Source organism: Phaethon aethereus (assembly GCF_964289735.1).
Source record: "Phaethon aethereus genome assembly, chromosome: 1".
Lineage (NCBI taxonomy): Eukaryota > Metazoa > Chordata > Aves > Phaethontiformes > Phaethontidae > Phaethon > Phaethon aethereus.
Genome location: NC_138575.1, coordinates 88,400,945 through 88,421,776, shown reverse-complemented (window position 1 = coordinate 88,421,776; position 20,832 = coordinate 88,400,945). Strand labels below are relative to the sequence as shown.

Genomic DNA, 20,832 nt, shown 5'->3' with positions numbered 1-20,832 from the left:
GTTCTCACAGCTACTTAAAATGGACTAGGCTTTTATTCTCCATTTTAGCATATGACCATCTTCAAGAAACACTTTACCAAACAGCATTTTCCAACTTCAGAAATTACTTTAAAGCGTTTTTCAGCTCAAATGTTTACAATGATTTTGACATTGAGTAGGAGTTGTCTGAAGCAATATCTCAGAGAAGGAGTTTCCTGAGAAAAGCAGACGTATCAGCTCTGGAGCTGAAAGGAGGTTTCATCACACCTTGTATATCACATGACATTCTCTAGGTTGAGACTAGAAACTAAAGAATTAGAGCCTTTCTGGAATTTGTTACACATCTGTGATGAGACTTTGCTTTCAACACAAGATAACCATTGCAATTACACTTGCAACTGCTAATTTTATTTCCAAGAAACAGTGGCCTCGAGATCTCCAATAAAGCATGTAGTAAACATTCTCCAATGTCCTTTACTTCACCACTTTCCTCTAGCAGGCTTCCTCCTGCAGTTCCAAAAATCTAAGCCTCATGATTGACATGATTTGCAATATGCCATCATTACCAGGACAGTTATGTCCTGCTCAGAATCAGAAACACTTTTTTTAATCTCATATTTAAAACTGCCAGTATAGATTAAATTGGGTATGCATGTAGGGCAGTCACGATATAGCATGTGTGTGCTTGGTGTTCAAAGGCAGCTCAATTACTCTCAATGGGGCCTCAGGGATTCTTAAATGAAGTATAGCTTCCACTTTTGAGAAGCTGCTTCTCAGATATTTTCCCCTGAACTTGAGTAACACATTAACATGCTTCCAACCTTGCCTGTGACATATCCTAAGGCAGCTGCTTTAAGCTGGATTCTTTTAAATCTATGTGTATTTTGGTGATTTTGTTGACACCGTTTTTATTCCTGATGCAAGAATCCTGAGAAAGAAAGCTTAAACACATACAACCACAACAACAATTTTTCTATGCAGAGTTAAGGAGGTTTTTTGTAGTTCTGAAAAATCACCTGCTAGAAATGAAGGTGCAATATTAATGGCTCATAGCATTAACTTCCCTATCCCTGCCTTCCCACCTCACCTTTCCAAGTCACAAAGCAATTCTAATCTGTTCTCAGTAGAAAGGGGGCTGATCTAAACTGGTGATAAGACACCCCAAAACCTTTAAAAACTACTAAACACACACATGCATAGCTGTACCTAATGATTTTGTTTAGCTAGATCAGGCAAATTTTCTTTTAACAAAGGAGAGATTATTTAATCCTTACTTGTTTTCAAATAAAGATGTGACAGCAATTTAGAAGCCAGAGGATTACCAAGGGTATAGTTAGGACTCTTCACCTAAAACCTTACTTTTACATGCCTAAGTAGCACATACCAGGTGTAAGAATACTGTGACAAGGACAGGCATTTACTCCTTCACTTGAACAGGATGATGTGGTACAGTGAACACTTATGTAGAAGTGAATACACTATTGAAATAGCTTCTGGTGCACTAGAATTTAAGTTACCTCTAGGACTCTTCACAACTGTATCTTTAGTAGATCAAGAATGTGAAAATAAAGATCCTGAAGTTTTGAAAAAATGCTTTAATAACAAACTTTACTTTCTATTGCCACTTCCAATACTTATTTCTTTATGGAATAACTTGTACGGATATCTGATTTTCTCAAGCTCATCTTTGTCTTAAGTCTGCAACATTCCTGTATGATTGTGCATTCTGAAGCAACTCTCTGATAGACTTGGGAAAAAACACAAAGTTAAGAAAATGTATTGGGCTGGATTGTTCCCCAGAAAATACTCTTACACTTCCCAGGAAGAGCAGAAATGGCCTTCTAGAGAGAAAATACTGCTCCTCCCTGTTTCTAAGGTAGTAGCAGCATAGATAAAGCAGCCAAGAGTCTTCACTGCAAGAAAAGCAAAGGCAAAAACATTTTTACCTTAGTACAAGAAGTAATAACCACCTTCTCTGCACTGCTAATTGCACAGCAATTACAATTGCTGATGCAGGAAAACACAGTGGTACAGTTGCTGATTTTACACAGCACTTTGTTAGAAATTCAGCTAATCCACAGATTAACACACAAGCCACAATAAAGTCAGAAACAAAATTCTTGGACCTCTACCAAGGTTAGATTAAGTAACCATATCATTCTCTATAACTGGCAAAAAACATGTTCTTCAGTAGTAAAAGTAAAATCTTGACTAAGAAAGCCGGAGCACATACAACTGTAGGAGGTTTCTTTGCTCACAGTTCCACTTCTTAGTCACATCCTTACATCAGACAAGAAGGACCTACACAGCTTTCCACCTTGTAAGTTTTGTTTTCTTGCCTACTCATTTCCTAACATAAGCTCATCATAAGTTGGATGAGCATTCACTCTTAATTCCAGGAAGCTGAGCAGAGACTGAGTTATCCTCCACAAAAGTATTAACGTTATTTTGTATGCTTTCTGAGATGAAGTCCTCATTCAAGGTACTAAGACTTTATGCTGCCCCTTCAGCAGCTGAATGTTCTTTGTAAGAGAGAATGTATAACCAGAAGATTGCAAGTGCCACCTGCAAAGGATATATTATACTTTTTCCTCAGGAAAAACATGCAGCCTTTTTACAACCTCCTGCAAGTTTTCTGTAAAAAGTGAAATAATTCTATCCCTTGGGTGAAGAGAGTTAACTACTTCATGCTAATTCTGATCATACAGAATGAATAATCCAGAGACATCAGGTATAAGACTAGCAAGTGTCAGGCTGCCTTTCATGGAGAAGAATATGGAAGAAAGTAGTACTCCTTGGCCACTTCTGCCAAAGTATTATGGGACTTGATTTACTTTCTGTGCGAACATACATTGTTTCTTGCCTTGTTACAAGTGATACGAATACTTCTAATGCCCAATATTTCTATTCCTCAAAGAACAGGTATCTCCAACTGGACTTCCACACCTCCTTTGCACTCTGAAAATATTCTCTGTATCCAGTGAGAAGAGCATTGAGAAACATAACTTCAGAAGAATTAAATTTTATTTACATGAGGACACTTTTATTCCCTTGTATATTTATCAGACAAAGCGCCTGGTTTCATTACAAGCTGTTTTTCCATCACTTCTGAAAAACAGAAGGAATGAGACATTGTCCTTGAAAGCCTAGCAAAAAATTCCCCTACTATAGCTGTTCTGAATAAAAACTCCATATCCAGGGAAAACAAAATATATTGAGCAGTTTCTTCTTTATCTAGTCAAAGAAAAAATTTTCCCTGGGGAAGAAATGGTCAATCTCTCATTTATACCATCTGGAGACAAGGCCTGGGAATTCTTCCTCATGGCTAACACTACATCCAGACTCAGAACAATGATGTAGTCTTTCAGAGGCCTAATTGTAAGGCCTGACATACAGAAGTGAGACTTTCATTTGCTTCTGTGTGCCATCACTTAACATGAAGGTATTACAAAATTTGGTATAATCAGAAAGGAAAAATCCCAATGCAACATGTTAGATATCCTCCATTATTGTTCAGTTTAATAAATATCAATTTTAGATTTGGCTAAGCACAACTGCCTTTATCAGGAATTATAAGAAAAGGTAAACAGGAATAAAGAAAGTATTTTACAGTGTAGGTGGCCATATGTGGTGGTGAAATCAAGAAACGTGTGAAGATATTTGATTCTCAAAGTTTGTAGCTTACTCCTGCCTTACTTCAGAATTTCTGTGTCTTGGTAGTTGTCAAAGGCATGAAGCAAATTACTAAAGACAAGGTTTTGTTGAGCTTAGCCTCATTTGGTCATGCTAGAGAATGACAATCTCCCTCATTTAGAATCTGTAAATTATTATAAAATTAAATAATTTGAATTTGAGAGATGATTGGGCCACTGAAATATTCTAATTACGCACAGAGCTTATAATTTACTTCTGCTTATATGTAATTATGTATCTGTGACTGTGTACATACAAATATGCACTTTAAACACAAAAAACAGTGTACTGCCTGACATGTGTTTCTTCTAGCCTGGAAGACAAAGATAACTGATCATAGCTGAAAACGTTACCTGGATCTGGGCTCTGTTTCCAGCTGTTATATTAGATATTGTCCAGCATGCTTCCTTTTTGATAGATTCTTTTGGGCTGCTTAGCAAGTGCAGTAAACTCTGCAGGGCTGAACAGTTCAGAATTACCTGAATATAAAAGGAAAAAAAAAAAAACCAAAACAGAACAAAAAACAAGCCACATCTTAGAGGAAATTTAGGCTAAAAAAATCACAGGAATAAGGAATACAATGTCTTCACACCTATAAAGCATATTCCATCAGATGATGCCAAAAAGTTAAAACAATGAACAAAACCAAAACAAACTAACTGGAGCTTCTGCTCTACATATAAAAAAAGACTGCCACCAGCCAGGGGATCACAGGTAACATATATATGGAAGACACAGACTCTCTGCTCTCACCAGTTTTAAAAATTGGTGGGAGCTGCTGTCTGTTGCAAAACCTACCAAGCAGCAGGATGACAACCTAGTGCCTCTGAGGGCATCAGGTTTCCTGGCTCCCAATTTAATTCCAACACAGTGGTGGGAGTCACTGCCTCCTACCGATGCCTCTCCAAACAAATGCCCACAGTTACATACCATCCAAAATCTCACCATACACTCTTTTTTGGTATATTCATCATAGACTGTCAACAACATCCAATGTGACTGGCCTTCAGTGGTCCTACCATGACACATCATTCAGCATAAAATTCAGCCTAAAAGCAGACTTGCTTTAAACAAACCAGGAAAAAAATACCCCTCTGAGGGTATTTGTCCTGGTTTTGGCTGGGATAGAGTTAATTTTCTTCCTAACACCTGGTATAGTGCTGTGTTTTGGATTTAGTATGAGAATAATGTTGATAATACACTGATGTTTTTAGTTGTTGCTACATAGTTGTAGTGCTTATACTCAGTCAAGGACTTTTCAGCTTCCCATGCTCTGCCAGAGAGGGGTGCACAAGAAGCTGGGAGAGGGCAAAGGCAGGACAGCCGACCCAGACTGACCAAAGGGATATTACCTACCATATAACGTCATGCTCAGAACATAAACTGGAGATGACAGGGCAGGAATCGCTGCTCAGGACGGCCTATTGATCACCGGGTGGTAAGCAATTGTTGCATTGTGCATCACTTGCTTTTGTACATTCCTTTATCAGTATTATTATTATAATTATCATTATTACTTCCTCTTTCTTTGCTGTCCTATTAAACTGGTTTTATCTCAACCCACAAGGTTTTTTTTCCCAATTCTCTCCCCCATCCCACCTGGGGTAGGGGGTGAGTGAGCAGCTGTGTGTTGCCAGCTGGGGCTAAGTTTAGCTGGGGCTAAACCACAACAGTATTGCACAGCTATATACAAATCCCAGGCATAGCTATACAAGAATCACCAGCAGTTCATGACCGAACAGAAAAACTGTGAAAACCACATGTTTTGAGGCAACTAGTGTCATCAATCCTTCACTTTCAAACTTCAAAAAGAACAAGAGGAGGCACTTGGGAATAGGTTACCACAACTAACAGAAAGATGAACTGCAGTACAACACAAGAGAAAGTGAATCCATACCTGGGTCTGTATATCATCTCCTGTGACAATGTTTCCAACAGCTCGTAAGGCAGGAGATACAACTTTGTAGTCGTTGTGCCTAAAATTACCAAGGAAAGATCTGTGTTAGCCATCCTGAAGCATCTCCATTTTTACATCCTCAAGGAAGGAACATCCATCAGCCAGAGGAAAACTTCCCTGTTAAACGTGACTTAACTCTCACTATCTGAATCAAAACACACTTTGTTTTTAAACTAATGGCAAGGCTTTCCAAAGTTTCTAAAGATTTAGGCCTTTAGGTATCATTCAGCTACAAGATTAAAAGAATACAAGTGCTTCAGAGTATAGGCATCCTTAAGAGGGAAAAAGTAACCAGCTTTAACTGTGAAACACACTTACTGCAGCATGCACAAAGGCAGAGGAACACAGATAGAAGCTGTGTTTAACTCAACCATATCCCCATATAGCTGTTTGATCATCTTCTGTCATCACATGCATCCCCCCCCATCATCATTGTTAAATCAGGACTGGAATAGGAAGGGTGAAGTAAGGAATTTTTTCTCTAATGAAAACACTTCTTTATAAAAAGGTACCTTAGGTATCATATTCTATTTATTAATCCAGCATCAGATTTGCTATAATCTTAAAAGCCTTAATAGTCTTTTATCTACATCACTGCAAACCATTATTTCTTGTTCTTAGGTAACTGAATGTTCCACATTGTTCCCTTAGACCTGAAGAAACAGCTCTGATAAAGGCCAGTCTCCCTGACCCCAAGTCCCACAGCTACACTTTACTGACCAAAGTGTGCATATACTCTTCTATAGTAAGGATTCAGGAAATTATTTACATTTCAAGTCTGGTACCATCAATTCCAGTAAGTTTTACTATTTCTTACATTTCTATCTTTGATATCCTTCAGCAATTTTATTGGTAGGCAATTATAACATGGACCTCAATGGCGCAGAGAAAATTCCAGTATATATTATCAATTTTACAAAAATGCAGCTGTTAGGTGCATGTAAAAAAATCTTTTCTTATACTAGTTTCACTATTTCTTAAGAGTTCCATTGTTTCTGTTATTCATGACAAATAGAGAAAACTGAACAACGTAAAATTAAAACTCAAATCTTGCTTTTTGGAAATCATTACATTTCATGACATATCTAACTAAACTTCCTATTGCTAGAACCTTGATTTTAGCAAAAAGAGCAGATAATACATTTGCTCAGAAGAATTTCTTACATCAGCAATTCCACAAGTCTTCTGCAGACTCCTGCATCAATCACAGCCTGGATTTTATCATTGGGACCATCAGACAAATAGGACAAAGCCCAGCAGGCATCAGCTAATACATCTGTATCATTGACAAAGAGCAGCCAGGAAAGTACGCTAAGACAAGGTGAAACCTGTAAGACATTAAGAAGAGATACATACATTGTGCAATTAAAAGGGTCAGAAGAGCTATTAACACATCAGTTAATTTTGTATGTGACATTACAGGACTAGGCACTGGCATCTCAAGGCTCAATACTCAGAATATTTCAGATGTAGGTAGCATTTCTGTGCAGGGCTGTAGCTACACAAGTAGGGAGGAGCATGTCAGCAGAAAAGCACTAAAGGAATTCTTCAGCCTCTACAGTATAACATCTGGCAACTCATCTCATATTTGACTGCTAAGATGTGCCATACTTTGCACTACACAGCAGCCAAGATGTACAAAGTTTTGCTCTGCTGTGGGATGGTCACCTCCAGCACAGGAACAGCAACAAGAAGCAAGGAGGCAAGAATATCAAATCAGGGGTTGTGAACATCTGTCTAAAGGACTAAATACATGCAAAAACGTCATTTGTAAGAAGCCCATACATTGTTTCAGAGAAATTCTGGAATACTTCTGCCATTTGGTTTAAGGTTCACCACCCTTCTTTCTTATTTGGATGCCACCCCACCTCACAACATGTTTCCTTTCAAACATTTCTTACCTTGGCAAAATCTGGAGGAGGATTTTTCCCTCTGCAGAGGTTGGATAGAGCCCATACAGCATTTCGGGTCATAGTGAGACGGTTCTGTTTTGAAAGCAATCTAAAAACAAACAAAAAACTCCAACATCTGCTTTGGAAAAAAAAAAAAAACCCCACAAAAACCCAAACCACAAAACAAAGCCAGGCAACCCTGTGGGGTCAACTGCCTGAATCATTAACATACACTCAGGCCTACATTTTCACTTACAGAGGGTCAAAATATGCTAACTTTTTTGTCAGTAAAAAATACATCCTGAGAAAAATCATGCTGGATGCTAACATACATGCTAGACGCAGGAATCCTAGCATCCCAACAAGAAAAATAACCATTACCCTAAAAGTATCTTAATTTAATTGCTTAGATACTAATGTGTCAGATTAACATTCAAAAGGCTCAGGAACTGTGACAAAGTTATGCTAAGTGGAAGAATGTGCAGGAAGTTTTGGAGAGTACTCTCTTCATTGAGCTGCATTTTTATGTCAGTCTCAGACTATCAGCCCCACTCTTACACTTTTGTAGTGAAGTAGAACAAAAGTTATCCTCAGAAAATGCATAAAATAAGGCTCAGGGCTTCGCAAACATTCAAGACAGTTCGCAAGACTTTCTGTGCACATTAGCTCCAGTACCAGCATATGAGAGCCTTGCCCACTGGGTTCTCATTAGAACACAATTCTACAGACCACCCCAAACCAGGTCTTCCTGAAGTTAAGGGTGACATCCACATAGCAGCTGCAACATTCAGCTTCTGCTCCATAAGACACAGGAAGCCCAACAATGTAATGAACTGTAATACTGACACCTTCATGAGATCTGCATACCCAAACTGCCCACAATTAGGACTATGATGCTGACCAAAGCTGTGTCAGCCACGGGCACACTGCGAGTCCCCTTATCATAGAATAGTTTGTGTTGGAAGGGATCCTTAAAGGTCATCTAGTCCAATGCCACTGCAATGTGCAGGGACATCTTCAACTAGAACAGGTTGCTTAGAGCCCCGTCCAACCTGATCTTGAATGTTTCCAGGGATGGGGCACCTACCACCTCTCTGGGCAACCTGTGTCCATGGTTCCCCACCCTCATTGTGAAAAATTTCTTCCTTGTATCTGGTCTATATCTACCCTCTTTCAGTTTAAAACCATTACCCCTTGTCCTATTGCAACAGGCCCTGCTAAAAAGTCTGTCTCCATCTTTCTTATAAGCCCCCTTTAACTACTGGAAGGCTGCAAGAAGGTGTCCCTGGAGCTTTCTCTTCCCCAGGCTGAACAACCCCAACTCTCTCAGCCTGTCCCCATAGGGGAGGGGTTCCATCCCCTCTGATCATTTTTGAGGCCCTCCCCTGGACCCGCTCCAACAGGTTCATGTCTTTCCTGTGCTGAGGGCTCCAGAGCTGGATGCAGCACTTCAGGTGGGGTCTCACCTCCCTCAACCTACTGACTATGCTTCTTTTGGCGCAGCCCTGAATATGGTTGACCTTCAGGGCTGTGAGCGCACATTGCCAGCTCATGTCCAGCTTTTCCTCCACCAGCACCCCCAAGCCCCCCTCGGCAGGGCTGCTCTTGATCCCTTCATCCCCCAGCCTATATTGATATCGGAAGTTGCCCCGACCCAGGTACAGGACCTTGCACTTGGCCTTGTCGAACCTCATGAGGTTCACATAGGCCCATTCCTTGAGCTTGTCCAGGTCCCTCTGGATGGCATCTTGTCCCTCAGGCGTGTCAACCACACCACTCAGCTTGGTGTCATCTGCAAATGTGCTGAGGGTGCACTCGATGCTACTGTTTATGTCATTGAAGATATTTACAAGTACTGGTCCCAATACAGACCCTTGAAGGACACTGCTCATCACCGATTTCCATCTTGACATTGAGCTGTTGACCACTACCCTCTGGATGCAACCATCCAACCAGTTCCTCATACATCCAACAGCCCACCCATCAAAATCCACATCTCTCCAGTTTAGAGAGAAGGATGTTCTGGGGGACCATGCCAAAGCCTTACAGAAGTCCAGATAGACAACACTGGTAGCTCTTCCCTTGTCCACTGATGTGGTCACTCCATCACAGAAGCCCACTAAGTTGATGAGGCAGGACTTACCCTTGGTGAAGCCATGCTGGCTGTCTTGAATCACCTCCCTGTCCTCCATATGCTTTAACATAGCTTCTAGGAGGATTTTCTCCGTGATCATCCCAGGTACAGAGGTGAGGCTGACAGGTCGGTAGTTCCCAGGGTCCTCCTTGCTACCCTTTTTAAAAATGGGTGCAATGTTTCCCTTCTTCCAGTCACCACGGACTTCACCTGACTGCAATGACTTCAAATATCACGGAGAGTGGCTTGGCAACTACATCAGCCAATTCCCTCAGGACTCTGAGATGAATCTTGTCAGGTCCCACAGACTTGTGCATGTTCAGGTTCCTCAGGTGGTTTCAAACCTCATCTTCCCTTACAGTGGGAAGGACTTTGCTCTTCCTGTCCCTGTCTTGCAGGCCATCCACTTGAGAGGTGTGGGAAAATAGAGTGCCAGTGAAGACTGAGGCAAAGAAATTGTTGAGTAACTCAGCCTTCTCCTCATCCATTGTTGCCAGTCTTGCTCATTCAGAGGGGTATGCTTTCTTCGACCTTCCTTTTCTGGCTGACATACCTGTAGAAGTCCTTCTTATTCTCTGCATCCCTTGCCAAGTTCAGCTCCAGCCGTGCGTTGGCCTTCCTAACCCCATCCCTACACAACTGGCCAGTGTCCCTGTACTCATCCCAGGATACCTGTCCCTGCTTCCACTGCCTGTGCATTTCCTTCTTGCCCTTTAGTTTGCCCAGCAGGTCTCTTGCCATGCTGGGCTCTTGCCTTCCTTTCCTGACTTTTTACACTTGGGGATCGAGAGCTCTTGTGCTCTATGGAAAGTGTCCTTAAAGATCTGCCAGCTCTTTGTGCTCCCTTGTCCCTGAGGGCAGTTTCCCAGGGGGTCCGACTGACTAACTCCCTGAAGAGCTGGAAGTTTATTTTCCTAAGATTCAGGGTCCTGACTTTACTCTTTGCCTGCCCCATATCCCTCAGGACTGCAAACTCCACCAGTGCATGAACACTGCCACCCAGGCTGCCTCCAATCTTGACATCACCAATTAGCTCACATGTTGGTGACCAACAGGTCCAGTATCGCATCCCCTCTGGTAGGGCTGTCTATTACCTGGCTTAAGTCTGCTGGATTGCCTACAGCTCGCTGTGCTACTTTCCCAGCAGATGTTGGGGTGGTTGAAGTCCCCTAGCAGGACAGGAGCCTGCGAGCGTGATGCCTCCTGTAGCTGGAGTAAGAAGGCTTCATCAATAGGCTCCCCTCGATCAGGTGGCCTGTAGTAGACACCAACCACAAGGTTCCCTTTGTTGCTGTGGTCTCCAATTCTTACCCATTAGCTTTTAACCTGCTCATGGCTATTCTTCAGAGACAGCTCTTCACACTCTATCCATTTCTATGCGAGATCAATCCTAGCACTGACAAAGACGTCTGTGGAGTTGGTTAATTACCTCAAACACAGTGTGAAGCCTCTAAACAAGGCATTTTCCTGACTGCTTAGAAATGACTACCCATAGTGCTCTTTGGCCTAGAAGGAATGCAGTAAGGCAAGACCTAGTTTTTCCACAACTATAACAACTGAGTTTCTTTTTCTCATAGCCATCCCACACCATACCAATGTCTTCATGAGAGCACTGGAGAACTCCAGTGCTGCAAACAGAGTTTGCAAAGGACAGAGACTGAGTAATCCTAATTTGGACATGATGACAAAAGATGATGTTGCTGTTTTGGCAATAACATGGTCCTTCAGCAGAGGACCATCAAGATAATTAGCAAACTAGAAAAATAGCACACAATGGGAGGGTTAGAGACCTGGATTTGTTTGGCCTTAGAAGACGACTGTGTAAGGGAAGATGTAATTCGTACCTACAACAGTTTAACAGGTGGATACAGAAAAGAGGAAGCCAGATCCTTCTCAAAGGTGCTTAGTGACAGAACAAGAGGCAACTGTCACAAGGTAAACTGCAGGAAATGCTGATTAGGTATCAGAAGACTGCTTTTCACCATGTCATGGCCAAATACTGCAACAGGTTGCCCCAAGTAGTTACAGAATCTACCTCTGATGTTCCAAATTTGACTGATTAAGCAGTTGAGCCATCTAATCTGATCTCATCTGCTATGAAGAAAGGGTGTGACTAGATGACCTCCAGGGGTGCCTTTCAACTTGAATTATTCTATGACTCTATAGTAAGAGCAGGCAACCACCTACTCTGTAGAATAAAATAGCTCTAGCTTAGCTGCTCCTAAAATATGTTTCCATTTTAGCTCCATTGCAAAAGTAGTTCAGGAGCCCCCCTTAAAAAGTCCTATTAGTCCACAATAAAAAAAATCATTATTATTCTTCAAGACAAAAAACACACTTCAGTCTTATCAGACACTCAAGCAAAGTTCTGGAAAATATATTAAAACAGACTTACTGCAATAAAGGGGGCAGGATATTACAGTCCAATACATAGTCTCTGCACATAGTGCTGTCTCCAGCAATGTTGCCAAGAGCCCATACTGCCTGCAATGAAAAACAGAATAGTAATTGCTTTTATTCTCACAATACAACCAGTTTAGTGTATGTATTAGAGTGGGAGATACTCTGTTCTTACTGTTAGATCCTGGACAATGTACAGAAGTGGAATGCATTCTGGTTGAGTATTACGTATATACACCCAAGCTGATAATACGATTCAGGAATAATTACACAGATCTAATAGGAATACCAAAACAGCCAACATGTATGTCTCCAAAGACTTTGCAGGCAGACATAACCTTGCTCTGTCCACAATATAAGAGATGAGCTTATCTCCTCAGGCTTAGCAACATACTAATTCTACACTCCTCCTGGTTCAAGTCCAGATGTTCATAGCACAGGTCAAGCAAGTTTGTATCTACCCAAAAATGTTTGTGTAGAACAGCCCATATTAGTATTTCCTAAGAAGCCATAAAAGCATGCGTTGTTTACACAGTCATATTAAGAATGCTGACAGCAACTAAGATGAAAATGAGAATCTATATGAAAGATAGACCAATATTCAGAATCAAGAGTTCAGATAGGCACTGGCATATATTTTTTAAGAGAAAACTACACAAGACAGAACCAGTGTTGCCTATTAAGACATATACATGATAAAATGCGAGGACAGATGTTTTGTCCCTGGGACATCAGTACTACTGTAACCCTTCATTTTGAGAAGAAAAGATGTAAAATATCAGAAGATAATTAAAGAAGTAAGAAATTAATCTTCTGTAATATGATGAGAATAAGAGATTTGGTTTTATTTATATGTTTGGGTCAAGTGGTGTTCTTGGTATCACTGTCCACTAGTATAAGAGCTATAACTGAAAAAAATTGGAAGTAGTCAATATGAAGTATAAAATCCATTTTATGAATTCTATGTGATTTACAGACAATATTTTGTCACACAAGAAAGTTATGAAAATCACATTTGCTATTTCAAATTAGCAGAGGGCTAAGTGTCATGTCAAATAGATACGCGTACCTGCTCATATGACCCATACAATGTCTACACAACCACTGGAAATTCTTCCAATACTGCACATACAGGACAAAAACAATCCTATTTATCACAGACGGCAGTTGAATGTCCTCCCCAAATTTCTCTTCAGTTGAAGACTATGTATTTATTTACCGTAAAATGGCTTACAGTGAATAACTATTTCTCCAACTAAGCATATGTAAGCTCCTCACACAAAATAAACATGTTTTTCAATCTGTATCTCTACTTGAAATAAATTACTCCTCTAAAAAACCAAAACAGAATAAGCCAAATTTGTAACCTGAAGGAAATTCTGAGATAATGTGAAGTAAGTTTATTATCAATATGATGTCAACTGATTTCTGTGGTGGCAAAAAGATGCTACTTCAAAAAACAGACTCCAACTACTCTAGAGGCCCAAAACTGCTAGCAAATCTTTGCAAAATTAATACAGCTAAAACCAGCTAACAAAATGTATATACAGATGTCAGCTTGCTAAATATTGATAGAGGAGGAGTCTTTTTATTTTGTATTACCAGTAACACTACAGATTGATTGAGCTGAAGTCCCTAAACTGCAAATTGTTAAGAGACTAGGAGACTATTCCAGGAAAGGATTAGTATGTTTTGTTCTCCTGCTGTTTTCCAGGCTTCCGCTGTCAGCCACAGTCAGCAACAGGGCACCAGGCTATACTGACCTTTGCTGTGAAACAGCACAGCCTTTACTATGCAATGCCCCACCAAACTGATCTTCATCAAGAAAACTTACTTTTCATTCCAATTCTTGTTATTTTACAACTGTTGTGACAACAATTTGTCTGAAATAAAAGTATAACCTTGGATCTGACAGCCTCATGGACTCAAGACTGAATAGGTACCTACTGGAAAAATGTAGCTTAAGAGACAGAACATATGCCACTTCCAGCAAAATGTCACTCATATTAAAACTGTAAGAAGCCACACTCATGTTGGTCACTGCCATGCTTGCTTTTCTGCAGCAATGAGAAGCCTGAGGAATGAATCAAAGGTATCAGCTGGTTCTAATAAACTTTTGGATCTTTTAAAAATGTTTAGAGGGGAAAAAAAAGTTAGAATTTGCAATAATTTCCTTTTATTGAACATGTGGGTAACTTCGTGTGAAGATACAATCTCCTTGCTTGGGCACCCTTACACATGTTAAAACACCCCTGGAAGCTGTATTTCACTTGTCTCTGGACTTTGTTTCTGCCATTATAGTAATATCTATTTTTAGGGTTGGCAACAGTGGTAATCACTTAATCCAGGAATCCATTCTGACCCTGAATGACAGACTGGTTTTGCAACAGCAAATCTCACATCAAAAAGTCTGACCAGAGAAGTCAAACAGCATCTCTACTGCTTTCCTGCTCTTGATTTTTTTACAGCAAGAGAAGTCCAAGTAGTCTGGTATCACAGGATCTGGTAAGAGAGAATATTGCAAGAAATCCTTGTAATGCTAATGACTGATAGTACACAAGATGCAAAGAAATTGAAGTATCTTTAGAAAAAATATGCACGGTTTCCTTCAACAATGAAGATGTCTTTCCTTAAGGAATTATTTCAGCTCTTCAGATAAGTGAGGAACGTAAGTTAAGCTCGTTTAAACTCTTCTTGTCAGACACTGCTATAAATACAAAGCTTCATCATGGCTCCCACAGAGGACATGTGAACAATGACAAGTATCTTCAGGGTTTGTCTGAATAATGCTCAATGATTCCCATTGCTTCTTTTGTGCACTCCTCAGGATGCAAATGGCTTGCTTAATATTTTGGCTTCATTCTACACATCCCAAATACTTTTACCTTTTCTGGATAGTTACAGAGATAAAAGTATATTTAATTCCAGTAAATTTCAGTGTTTATTAAATCAAAAAAATATTTTACTTTTTAAAAAATTCAATTTTAGTACTTTCCAATATATACATCCAGACCTGAAGTTGAGAAGAACCTGTAATTTTAAGGTCTGACTTTTTAACCAACACCTTGGGTAGCAGAGTTGTGTGTAAATTGAAAATGCAAATGTTGCCTTGTCAATTGACAGCATCTGTTTTTTCCCATTTATTGCTAATGGTGGACTAGGGATTGTTGCAGGTCTCCAGTTTCTTCTACTCATCATTAAACTCCAGTCTTTTCTCCTGCAGTGCTGGACAACCCTCAGTAGGTAATAACAGTAAAGTTCAAGTTTTCTAGAGTACTGCTGAGTCATATGGTGCCTTCTGTGAATAATCCATGTGCTTTCTGACAACCTTCCATTTTCCCCTAGATTCTGAAGGCGCTCAGCCTTCATTTCATTAGGCCTTTGGGTATTTAAATCAAGTGCTAAACCAACCACCAACAGTGTGTAGAGTCTATGCCTCTTGGTGGAGAAGAAATATTAGGAAGTGAGAATCAACACCTTCTCTACTTTTGGCCACTGACTTGGGAAATGGATCTAACGTTGGGACGAAGACGGTGAAGATGAGCTTACATACAAGTGTGACAAGTGGACACAAGGAAAGATACCAGAAGGCCAAATTCCTCAGAGATGACTTCTACTATACCCCAACACAGAAAATACCTTTCTTTCAGTGGCTGGGGTGATCATAGTTCTTTATTTCTCACATGTCATCCACCCAAACAGAGAAAGTAGCTCATACTAACGTATTAACTGGTTTTCCTGATTTTGATTACTAAGATCTAGTTAGTAGGGCTGCTGATGCCTGTCAAAAAGCCACCAAACAGAACTTGGGACAGGACACTCACAGGTCACCTCTGCCAAACAATAGTTACCAAAAGGAACAGCAATACAACTAGTAATGGAAAAATTCTGAGGGAAAAACACATTGTTTGCTTTAGCTGAAAACACAAGGGTTCCCAAAGGAGAACAGAGCAGCTGGGGATGCTCCTGCCACCAGCTGTCCAGCAGAGCACAATGACACATATCTGTCACTGTGAGACAACTTCAATGATCTCAGATAGGGAGCATAACGCCTTGCATCATTTTTGAGGGAAATTCAATCTTCATCAAGGAAACCCAAGTCGACATCCGGGTTTTAAATGCCTCAGCAAGGCACTCAGGAAAAAACTACAGCTAGATCAACTTTAAGCATGTCTAAAGGGCTTTGATTGAGTCCTTCAATACAAGTAATTTCAGTCTGACGTTTCTAAGTTTCTAGATTTTTTTTTTTTTTTAAGAAAAATTTGTGCTAAGTGGAAGAAGGTTAGGACACATGCCACTGACTAAATCTGGTTTTGGTGTACTGATTTTTAGAAGGAGGGGGGAAGGGAGATGTAGCCAAAGTGTTTTTCATAAATAATGGAAATACAACTTTTGTAATAAACTCTGTTTCTTTGGAGGGAAAAATGGATGCCAACTGGTTTGACTACTGACATACAACCTGAGAAAGACTGATACACAATGCAAACAATGAAAGAGTTAAAGGATGGTAGGGTAATTAAATGTCAGCCTGCATAGCTTAATGGGAAACAAATCTTGTAAAAAGACACAAGATGTATCATTGAAATACATGTTGCTTAATAAACAGTTATAAAGATTCCCTCACACAGACTTATATAAAACCACTGATTTAGAATCACACTAAACTCAGAAACTAGCATACGCAAAAGAAACAGTGCAACACATTAGATTAAAAATGGCTTATAAATATGAAAGATAACTGTTGGGAAAACCATGATCAGATAAGGTATGACTAGTATCTGTTCCTGAGCCACTGATAAGGGAAGTTTGAAATAAAAGTCAGTGGTAAGTCTGTAAGACTGACTTACTCTAAGACAAAAACAGTGGACAATGATTAGCCAGTAATTCAAATTAAAATAATATTAAATATTAATTTTTTCATTTACGTGATGATACACATTCAAAATTGTATTACCACTTACATTTCCTTCTACAGAATTACTATCCTCAGTAACAGAACAATGAATTGCTGACTAAACACAGCCTTCAGTATTTCTTTTTCTCTTCATCCTTTACTATATGGTTGTAGGGCTAGCTTTTAGCCTATCTGCCCTGAACATGTATTTTCTGTACTTTCCTGTATTTTTGTCATTTGTTGCCAGTGTAGCAAGAGTTGTTTGCAAATAATCTTCATAGTAGTACTGTGAGAGAAGAAAAGAATCATCATTTTACAGGAGAGAAAGTTTCAGAAATCCAGTTTGAGAAGCCCAGGACCAGATCTGTTCAAAACACAGCCCTAACTACAAAATTCACTTGCAGAAGTGTTGAGTTGTCCTCAACTACAAAACAAAACGCAAATATTTCAGTTTGAGCATTCAAAAAACACAGAACTAGTATCTACTTACTGAAAACTGATATAATCAAACTGTCCAGCATCAGACACTAGGCAATAGATACATTTATCCTGCAATTCCCTTAATCATAAGAATCTGTTGCCTTTTCTCTCCTTCATTCACTATGATGTGTTCCAACTTTAACAAACAGGGCCACAGTGTGACAAATAAAAGCCTCCTTTACTACCTGCTGATTTGTTACCAGGGCAACAATCTGTACATATACTAAATGAGATGAGAGTCATCCAGAAAAATACTATGCAATTGTGTACCAATACTAATGCAGAAGTACAAGAGCTGACATTTAAGTGCTTAATGCTTTCAATCTTTGTTTTAGTAGGTATTATGGTGAAGTGTCTGGGGTTTTTTAAAGCTGTCGGAACAAACAGAATTGCTTTCATGTTGGCCTGCATTAAACGCAAGCTCAGCTGTGAGCCCGGCTGCAACCTCTAGACTGGCAGCACAGAAACCCACTGTGAAAAGGTGTAAGTAACACTTTGCAGTGGTATGTTTTCCTTCTTTAGCACAGCTTACTACAGAGCAATTTGTAACTGGTATTTAGAGACTTACTGGTAACAGAGAGATCGATTCAGCACCTGAATTACATAGAAAAATGTTTTCCAGTAATTATAACCCACTCTGCCTGCCTGCAATCTGAACTTTAACATGTTAGCATTTTATTAGGAGGCAGAGGGGGAAGGAGACAGATAAACTACTTAACTGTGGCCCCTAAGCTCTTCTGTTAATTCACACATCTTAAGGCTGAAGGCTGCACAACTCATTCTAACAGGTTCGCTCTTCCCACCTGCTCTCTGAACATCAGCAGGGATGATAACAACCACCTAATAAAAAAAACAAGTTAGCTCTTGCACATAAGACCATTAGGAGCAAAAAGATGGAGTAGCCCTTACCGCACTCAAAGCACCAATCATTCTGCAAGAACAGCACTGTACAAGTGATGGCTGAATTTTGAAAGTAATGCCATGAATTTCAACCCCCAAAAAACAAACTCTAAAAAGTATCATATAGCTAAGTCTGGATGAATTGTCACATGGGCAGAACATAGCATTTATCTGCCATTTTGGCAAGCTCCCTATCCCATTTCTAGTTTCTAGAACAGACAGACTCATTTCCTCAAAGAAAGCTAAAAAAGATTGGACAAAAAAAAAAAAAAACTTATTTCTTTTAATATTTTCTCAAACACCTGAATCCAATTTCTTTCAAAAAACCTTTTCCAAAATGATTCAGCCTGAAACAGACCATTGAAAATAGAAAGTTGCAGAGTGGAAGAACTAGAAAGCTATAAGCAACTGAGGAAAGAAAAAAAATCTGTCTGTCTTGTGGTAAATGTAAGGCAACCTTAAGTACAGGTGGTACATCTGAGCCAGTTATAAGAGAGGCAAGTTACACAAAGCGATCCAATGCTTATGAGTCAGGACTCCTCCAATCATGCATCTCAATACAGCCAAATGCAAGGTCAGACATCCAGGAACAGAGAATAGAGGTCACACTTACAGGATGGAGAACTGAACCCTGGTAGTCAGTGATTCTGAAAAGAACAATGGATCATATTGGATAATCAGCTTAACCTGAGCTTGCAGCCAGCTTCTGTGGCACAGAGTCCACAAAGACATCTTGGATATTTACACACCAAAGCACCAAGTAGAAATGAAAATGAGGTACTATCGCTGCAAACAGTATTGCTGGAAGAGTGCTACTGGAATAGCCAGTGCTTGTAATTTCACCACAACAGTAAGATATTGAAACAAAGAAACGTTCAGAAAAAGGTCACCAAAAAACAAACCAACCACCACAGAAATACCGTTACAATGAGGATTCAGAGCTTAATTTCATTTGCTCAAGAAAAATCTTAGGCCATGATCTGTAAATAGCTAAAGGAAAAAACTGAGAGCTTACTAATTGAGTAGACAATGAAACAAAAACTGGACCCAAAGCTAGTCAAATTTGTACAGTAAAGGCAGATAATTTCAAGTTAGGATTAAGATTAAGTGAAAACCTATTTGTTAACATGATTAATATTTCATCATCCTAAGTCTTCAAAGCAAGATTATATGTCTGAAATACATCCTTGCTCAAACACAAGTTATGGACCTCATGAGGAAATTACTGAGTCAAATGTTTGGTCTGTGCTTTATACTGATCCCTTTGGGCCTTAAAAATATTAATCTACTCTGTGAGGAACATAGAGAACAAACTATAATTTTCTCTGTAGAGAACAAACTATAATTTCCGCTCATGCTTTATCTTCATGAGAAACAAGCATGAACTTTCCATCTCTAAAGCGATTTTTTAAACAAGGCTTCTTGAATTCCTCAATACACAGAAAAATAGTAACCCACTAGAGATCAAAAAGCATTACCCAATTAGCTGTGGTTAAATGTATCATTTCCAGAAAAAGAAAAATACAATACTTGCTTAGATATCTTAACACATACTAGGTAGAAAGGAACAGTTGTGCAAAACTGCCAAAAACTACATTTCCTCTAAAGGCTTTCTTACAGGATAGTCTTGTTCCTTTCTGGGGAAAGGAAAAAAAAAAAACCCACCCAAAAAACCACAACCCAAACAAATAAAACAAACAAAAACTAAAACCAAATACCACCAAACCACCACACATACACACAGAAGAAATACCCCATCACCATTCTTAATCTTTACCTGTTCCTGTACATCTTCAAACTCTGAACTAAGCAGCTCTATGAAGATGGGGACGGCTCCTGCTTGGATCACTATTCGAGTCTGAAGGGAATTTCCTGATGCAATATTTGTCAGCACCCATGCAGCTTCAAACTGGAAAACAAAATACAAAAGAAAGTTTACTAGGAGCTTTCTGTGCCACACCAAAAATGAAGACTTAAGTGTCTTTAAAAGACAGAAAGACTTGGTGCAGGGAAAGCATGAAATATTACTAATTAACACAGACATTTTGCAAAGTAAGAATCAGATCATAGAGTTAAGAGTTATCAATATCACTTGAAACCAAAATTTGCAGAAGTTCCTTACGAGAACAAGATCTGGTTTGCTGTGGCTTTTCAAATATTTTATTTTGCTATGCAATTGTATTACCTTTGGTCTGTTCTACTGCCTTTCCTTACTGGCTAAGAACCAGTACACAAAAAATAAGTCTTCCCACAAAACATCTGACACCTGTATTCACTGAATCAGCAATGATATTCCTGAAGATGCACAAAGAGACACTATCAACATTGTTTGACAAAACTTGATGGATATAAAGCCATTAAAAAAAACAAACAGGAAAGAAGATTTAATAAAAAAAAACACCTTTGTGATCACAGTATGGTAGAACTACTGCAATTACAGCAAAGTACTCCTCTCCAACTCCAATGATCAGTATTGCTGCCAAGAGTTATTAGTGTATGATGT

General features: G+C 39.4%; 1 protein-coding gene across 1 annotated transcript in view; it reads right to left on the bottom strand.

Moving 5' to 3' along the window:
• Positions 1 to 20,832, bottom strand: part of KPNA1 (karyopherin subunit alpha 1) — a gene marked incomplete at both ends in the record, with an annotated part of 39,867 nt that overhangs the window by 10,032 nt on the left and 9,003 nt on the right. Inside the window, 6 exons of the mRNA XM_082003125.1 lie at positions 4,026 to 4,151; positions 5,570 to 5,648; positions 6,794 to 6,957; positions 7,531 to 7,630; positions 12,051 to 12,139; positions 20,107 to 20,238. Coding sequence (XP_081859251.1) covers positions 4,026 to 4,151; positions 5,570 to 5,648; positions 6,794 to 6,957; positions 7,531 to 7,630; positions 12,051 to 12,139; positions 20,107 to 20,238 — 690 coding nt within the window. The remainder of the gene's footprint in view (positions 1 to 4,025; positions 4,152 to 5,569; positions 5,649 to 6,793; positions 6,958 to 7,530; positions 7,631 to 12,050; positions 12,140 to 20,106; positions 20,239 to 20,832) is intronic.